At 39.4% G+C, this 6,713-nt stretch overlaps 3 protein-coding genes across 5 annotated transcripts; 1 reads left to right on the top strand and 2 right to left on the bottom strand.

Annotated features, from left to right (window-relative positions):
• Nucleotides 1-395: 395 nt before the first annotated feature.
• On the bottom strand, nt 396-2,454 carry LOC140871800 (uncharacterized). 2 transcript variants are annotated; one of them, XM_073274520.1, is made up of 2 exons: nt 1,516-2,454; nt 396-776 (listed from the first exon to the last, which is right to left on the bottom strand). In XM_073274520.1, exon 1 carries the CDS (start codon nt 2,379-2,381, stop codon nt 1,539-1,541), a length of 843 nt encoding a protein of 280 aa, XP_073130621.1. In that variant the 5' UTR covers nt 2,382-2,454; the 3' UTR covers nt 396-776; nt 1,516-1,538. The 2 variants fall into 2 exon arrangements, with proteins under 2 accessions (XP_073130621.1, XP_073130620.1); XM_073274519.1 differs by having other exon boundaries at nt 396-693.
• Nucleotides 2,455-2,606: 152 nt separating this feature from the next.
• Nucleotides 2,607-5,813, top strand: LOC140872103 (uncharacterized). 2 transcript variants are annotated; one of them, XM_073274847.1, is made up of 8 exons: nt 2,607-2,746; nt 2,856-3,053; nt 3,621-3,681; nt 3,803-3,839; nt 4,494-4,571; nt 4,688-4,760; nt 5,048-5,087; nt 5,590-5,813. In XM_073274847.1, exons 1-8 carry the CDS (start codon nt 2,705-2,707, stop codon nt 5,637-5,639), a joined length of 579 nt encoding a protein of 192 aa, XP_073130948.1. In that variant the 5' UTR covers nt 2,607-2,704; the 3' UTR covers nt 5,640-5,813. The 2 variants fall into 2 exon arrangements, with proteins under 2 accessions (XP_073130948.1, XP_073130947.1); XM_073274846.1 differs by having other exon boundaries at nt 2,609-2,746; nt 2,853-3,053.
• Nucleotides 5,814-5,899: 86 nt separating this feature from the next.
• Nucleotides 5,900-6,430, bottom strand: LOC140871930 (uncharacterized). The gene has a single exon (XM_073274674.1). The coding sequence runs from the start codon at nt 6,428-6,430 to the stop codon at nt 5,900-5,902; it is 531 nt and encodes a 176-aa protein (XP_073130775.1).
• Between the last annotated feature and the right edge of the window lie 283 nt (nt 6,431-6,713).

Below are 6,713 nucleotides of genomic sequence, written 5' to 3'. Positions count from 1 at the left end.
AATTTCTCCGCTCTACGAATCTCTCAAGTCTCAACATAACCATTACTCAAGCCATATTTTTGTCTCCTCACAAAAATCTTCACCCTTGATGCCAAAGATTAATTCTTTATTTTGTCCAATGTTAAAGCTCGACTTCTAAAAAATTTAATGTCATTCAACATCATCTTATTAAAATGTATTCATTTATCATTTCTACATTATGAATTTTTCATCATCCTATCCATGATCCAAGACATCTTAATATATTATTATGATTTATACTAACTAATCCAATTATTTAGAATTAAATTTGGCGTAACACCAATTTTAGCTCCAAAACAAAAACATATTTGTATATCCAAAACTCTCAGAAACCTATTCTAATATAAAAATAAAATTGCTTCCAAACGCGTTAGACAAGAAATCTGTCCTCATAATCCATGTTCAAATCTACAAGACATAATTTCGTTCAGACAAAGTATCTTTCTATCTCTAAAACTAGATGAAAATAAATATCTCCAAAGAAGCTTGATTACCAGAAATCACATCTCATCACTACCATAACGGGTCTAAGATTATGCCATTCTCACATGATAATTTTAACCCACCAAACTGGAGATACACCTGAGACAATATGAGATTCAAAACACAGATGGCAACAGCAACCAAGGCGAGCTTGATGGCACTAGAGACCAAACCAAGACCAGTTTCTACCTGATTGACAAAGCAACCAACAAATTCACAACAAATTCAGCATCGCTTCATAACTACAAATACTTGAGCTTCCAATACAAGCGCTAGTGCAACAGAGAAAACGTTGGATTAATGATTTGACAGAGATAAGCAAAAACTTATTGGGTCAATCATCCGCTTCATCCTTACATGTACTTTCTTGTTATGTGGAGGATGAAATGAGCGGACAAGTGATTGTTTGGAAAGACAAGGCAGAGAGAGCATCGAACATATAATATACATGGCAAGTTTAATCATGAATGCACATCTTATGGAGCACAGAAAGCCTAAAATAATAGAGTGCAACATCCATTCCATATATGATCATCTTCACAAGTCAGGAGATACTAACGCAACATGCAACACTCATTTAGTCATATGATCTAGCAAGCAAATATACAAGCGTCACAAAAACTTCTAGTCCAATTCATAGTTCCAAACAGTAACCTAGGATACAAACTCATTTCACTTGACAATCTGTTAACACCAAGGACAACTGATCACATCCTCACAGATTATTAACTCACTAACCAGCGCAAAAGCCAGAGGATTAAATTAATAAATACCCAAATTCACAATAATAAACCAGTCACGTAATTGTTCCATTACAGAGAACGCTAAGCACAGACACAATATGCAACATAAAAATAACCCAAAATCACGTAATTGTTCCATTCATCCCTCCCATCCTGACATGGGAAAGTCAGAAATGTTAGCCCCAATTAAACTTCCCCCTCCTGCTAATAGCACCAAGGAGAACACACTTTTGTATAAAACAAATAAGCCAAACACAAGGGGGCTCACCAAGAGAAATGCTAGAGCCGCTACTACTGCTGATTCTGTGGAGCATTTGGCGGAGGAGGCATTCCAGGCCTAGGAGGACCAAACATAGGAATCTGCCCACCACCAGGAGGCGGTGGCATACCAGGTCTTGGTGGCTGTTGTCCAGGGGGAGGAGGTCCAGGCATTCCAGGCCTTGGCGGCCCAGGTGGCGGGGGAACCCTCATCATCTGAGGCGGTGGCATCATCGGAGGCCTCTGTCCAAACTGCGGTGGTGGAGCAAACTGCCCAGGCGGACCTCCAGGTCTGAATTGTTGTGGGGGAGGCGGCATATGTCCACCTGGCATCCCCGGCCTCACCTGAAACCCACCAGGCGGCGGCATGCTTGGAGGTCTCACCACCTGTGGCTGAGGTGGGTATGACATCGGAGGCACAGAGATCTGCGGCGGCCGCGAAATCTGGGGCTGCATCATTCCAGGAGCCGGCCCACCAACGCCCCTCACTGGCCCAGCAAGTCCTGGCTGGGCTTGAATCAACGGTCCAGTGGGAACACCTCGGCCCGCAGCGCGACCAATTCCAGGGCCAGAAACAGCATTAGCGCCAGTAGGTTTGAGCCTCGACTCGTCTGGCGGCGGAGGGCCCTCCACCATGAGTGAAATCACTTCTTCGCCACGGAGGAGAACAAGGCCAAGAGTACGGCGGTCTTCCCGTTCTTCCTTGGAACCCTTCGTCGGAGGCAGCTTGCGAAACTCTTCGCAGTCTCCGAGAACAAGATTCATGTGCCGATCGAACGCCATGAACTTCCCGACAAGCTGGCGGCCGTCCTGTATAGTCACCCGCATGCGATAATTGATGTATTGAAGCATTTTCGAGCTCTTAGACATCGACATCTTCGCAAATTCCAAAAATCAATCCGAATCCCTCTCTAGGGTTTTCAGTCGGAGTGGAAGCAGGGGGTTTAGGGCTCGTGGGGGGAAATGAGTTCAAGTGACCGTATTTATATTTGGGCTTGTCATAATTGAAAGCCCGTTATCTGGGCCGAGATAAATGGGCTTAGCTCACATAAAAGAATGGTTTTGGGCTTTTGGCACACATCTAAACGACTGCGTATCGTACTGCTACACCTGCAGTTGAAGTTTTGAACCAATTGCAGGGATAATTTCAATTTGCTCTAGTTACATGGTTTCAATTTTATCAAATAATTTTATGGTCAATGTTGGGTTCTTACAGAAACAATTCTCAAATCTCAAAGAAGGTATCTTGCCTTTATTTTTGGTGATTATAATTGACAATTTTCATTTTCCGAGTTTGATTAGTTGCAATGAAATTTCGTTTTTTCTTTGGCAAACTTAAAATGATAGCAGCAGAAGCAGAACAAAGAATGGCTAGGAGTTAGCTTCAAGCCGGAGAACTTCATTCCGGGTCTCGTAATCGGGTTCGTTGTCGGGTTTTTCTTGGACTTAGCAAAGCCCGTGAAAATTTCGAGTTCCCAGAAAATTGGCGGCAAGAAACGTCACCAATCGATCCTTTTATCTTGCAATAATGATGAAGAGTTAAAAATGGTCTGGGAGTTTTTCCTTTTGTCCAATCTTGCACTTTTCAGTTTCATGATATTGTGGGATTGTTTATGATGTTATGAAGCTCCATATTTTTGCAGAATTTGTGAATTTTGTCAAAATCCGGGGACGAAAGCAGTTTCATGTGGTTGTGAATTGTAATACTTTATAGCTGCCATGTCTTTTGTGTTTTATGTGCAAGAATTGATTCTTTGTGTTGTTCTGCAATGGGAGGTGTTGGAAAGACTGCTGTAGATGAAAGCCATTTAAAGATTGGATTTATTTGAGTAAATGTTCAGGTTGTTCATGGTGCATTTGGCCATTGGGTCAAGCTACTGATAAATTATGTTGCTTTGCGATGTTATTTGTCTGTTTCCTTTTTCTCTGCTTTGTTGTATGATTCAAAGTGGCAAGTTTTGGTTTTTGGTAAGAGGAACTGAAACTGTTAAATCTGTGTATTAGTGGGTTATAATTTGGTTGTTTGAAGATTAACAAAATCTGTTTGTTGATTTTAATTTCATCCTATCAGCGAGTGCAACAGCTAAGTGTTTTGAACTGTGAATTTATTGACAGGTTTTAGTGGTTAGGCAAGACCTGAAAATGGGAGCTGGAAAGATCGCATCCCAATGTGCTCGTAAGCTGATTTGATGTCAATTTATTTTCGAACTTCAATTCTTTTAACCATGACTTTTGCATTTATTTATCCTTTTTTTTTAATTACATTTATTTATCCTTGCGGTTGCTTTACTATCCAGATGCGGCTACCGGGATTTATTCAGAACTTATGGAAAGGTTACTCTTTTTTTTTGGCCTAATTACTGTGTTATAGCTGAAAATTCTGCATGTTGTCCACATTTATCTGCTGTACCATGGAATAATATGCTCAGGAAGAGGCACAATTTGTCAGTTCTAATGTAATTGTTCTGTAATTTTTTTATGTAGAGGGGAGAATTTTTTTTTTTTTTTGAGGGGGGATAGTTTGACTCTAAGAGAGGTTAAAATAAAAATTCAAAATTTTCACGTGAAAGTGGATGTTTTCTGCTGTAGAGTGTAGAGTGCATGCCACTATCGCCTGGGTTCTCATCACTTCGACCAGGCAGTGATGATGGGAATGGCTTGATTTATATGGGTTGGAAACTTACGCTTTTAGGACAATACAAAAAAATTTGACGTCCATTTTATTTGAGTTATGAGTTTTTATATGTAACATTGTAGCGGAACTCTGAACGAAGACATAACTTATGGATGCAGTGAGCATAGTCGCTCGGAGTCGCTCATCTTACGTTAGTGTGTTAATTTGGTACTGGGAAAATTGATAACTGAATTGAGATTTGACTGCCTTAACAAATGACCAGAGAGCTATTTGATACAATGAGCTCATCTCTCATCTCTCATTTTCTTTGCCTTGTTTTCTTATGCTCTGAGTGTAAATACTTCCTGATGCAGCCATCGATCTCTTTTAAGGCAATGGGAACTTTGTGGGCAGGCCAAAATTGTCGTTACATGCAAGAATCAGCAAGAAATGTAAGCAAGTCATAAATTTTTAAATATGTAATCATCAAATTTTTGTTCCCTCCACAAAACCGAGTTTCTCCTTTGACTTGCTTAATATCTACTATATTGTGATTTATTGTAATCAGGAATAAGCTGAGGGATGCAGCTGAGAGCATTCGCCTTCCAACTTTCGTAGTTGCTGATGCAGGACGTACCCAAGTAATCCATTGTTCTTACCCTTTTCAAATTATTGCAATTAGAGTCAATGAATACATTGAAGATGTGTCGAATTGTTTTCTAAACTAAAATAAATCAATAGAGTTTCATTCATGGAATATTGTGTTATGGACATTAGTTTTCATGGTCGAACTATGTAAATCTTGTATCGTGTTGCTTTCTCAGTTCACTGTATTTCCCTATCCGAAAGTTCAGCAATTGCACTCTGCAATCGTATAATCAATATTGTGATGATGTTCTTATTAGGATCTTTGGCTTAATATATGCAGGTTTCAGCTGGGTCAAATACTGTTCTTGCTATTGGACCAGGTTCTTGTCTCATCCAATCTTTTATCATCATAAAATGTTCTTTTTTCATGTCTTCGGAAATTTATCTTTGTGTGGTTGTTGAAATCAAGATATGTTTAATTTTTCACACAGATTTGGCAAAGGTATATCATCCATTCATTTCCCAAAAATCATTTCCTTTGGAAATTGTCAAGATACGTTTTCCTGAATAAAAACACAAGCATTTCTTTGAACCATCAATGTAAAACAATATCCATATAATTGTTGCTCCCATTCATTCATGAATATTGGTGTGTATATGATACACAAACTATTTAAGCATGTAGAAAGTACAAGGACATGTTTCTTGAAGAAATGTTTTTGACAGTTTTCCTGACATGATCATGTTATATGAACTTAAAAAATCCCGCTGTAACCCAGAGAGTGTTTATGTAACAAGACTAACCTTCGAGATTGTGGTGTAAGTTCCCTGCTATAATCGCGTCACCTCTTGTAACTTCGATCATGCCTTTGTACTGTGCAGGGAGTAAATCAGCTGTTGATTCTGTCACCGGGAAGCAACGGCTGCTTTGATGGTGCACAGCTACAGCGTTTGAAATGTTTTGGTTCCCCAAAACAAGAAACTGTACTTTGTGATAAATTATGATCGATTCATCGTAATTATATCATCATTGATTATTAAAACTGATATTATTTCATGCAGCAATAATTTGTTCATAAGAACGTAAATTGTTCTTCCACGTACATTATTATACTCCACTAAAAAAAAAACATAATAAAACAATACCCTTGTAGATGATCCTATATATAAATAACTTGACCATATTGTTTTATTAGTTCATATCCTTTGTAATAGTCGGAATACAACTTGAACTTCTGGTGATCCCGCCTTTGTTCGTTGTAGCACCATTCTTATGATCCCTAGGGCTAAGTGACTTGGCCCTATTCTTCCTCAAGATCTGTCTCATGGCCTCTGCTTGACAAAGGACCGGATACGCCCTACCGAACCTATTGAAGCTCGAACATGTGGTGAAATGTGCGCGTAACGCCTCCTCCCTCTTCCCGCCATTTTTTTCCATCTCTTCATTCACAGCCTCGGAGCATATCCCACAAACCATGCGCCCGAAGAACTTCTCACGAACCCTTTTCACGTACTTGGGCGTACACTCCTCGGACATGCCGCAGCACTCGCATTTTGCATCCTGCACCTCGGATACCGGAGTTAAGTTGTCCTTGATGCTTTTGTATTCCGGAGGTCCTTGGTTTGTAAATTCGAAAGAGATATCGGACATCGTCCGGGATAGGGTTTCGATGGAGGGTTTTGAGGGCTTTTTTGCGTATGTGATCTCCATGTTAGGGGCCATTGTGCTAGCTAGTGTGGATAAAATGATAAAGAGTTAATAAGTGCACAACATAAAGGGTAGGGATAATGTATCCTACACCTTCTATTTATAGAGGAATCCTTGTTAGATATTTGGTGGGCAACCAAACACTCTAATATCTCATTTAAATAAATGATCAAATGCACTTAAAAGTGTTAAAAATATAAGCATATTAATTTATCATATAAACTCTAGTGAGATCGTGTGAATTTTCTGAGACGAATCTTTATTATAATCCGACTCATGAAAAATATTATTTTTCAAT

Source organism: Henckelia pumila, unplaced genomic scaffold, assembly GCF_033568475.1.
Source record: "Henckelia pumila isolate YLH828 unplaced genomic scaffold, ASM3356847v2 CTG_461:::fragment_3, whole genome shotgun sequence".
NCBI lineage: Eukaryota > Viridiplantae > Streptophyta > Magnoliopsida > Lamiales > Gesneriaceae > Henckelia > Henckelia pumila.
This window is presented reverse-complemented; position numbering and strand designations above follow the sequence as displayed.

Bases quoted from the DNA above. Each gene is read 5' to 3' on its own strand.
- LOC140871930 (XM_073274674.1), bottom strand. From the start codon at position 6,430: ATGGCCCCTAACATGGAGATCACATACGCAAAAAAGCCCTCAAAACCC.
- LOC140871800 (XM_073274520.1), bottom strand. From the start codon at position 2,381: ATGTCGATGTCTAAGAGCTCGAAAATGCTTCAATACATCAATTATCGC.
- LOC140872103 (XM_073274846.1), top strand. From the start codon at position 2,705: ATGTTGGGTTCTTACAGAAACAATTCTCAAATCTCAAAGAAG. The intron at 3,682-3,802 runs GTAAGCTGATTT...TTTACTATCCAG, and splicing joins GATCGCATCCCAATGTGCTC to ATGCGGCTACCGGGATTTAT. The intron at 4,572-4,687 runs GTAAGCAAGTCA...TATTGTAATCAG, and splicing joins TGCAAGAATCAGCAAGAAAT to GAATAAGCTGAGGGATGCAG.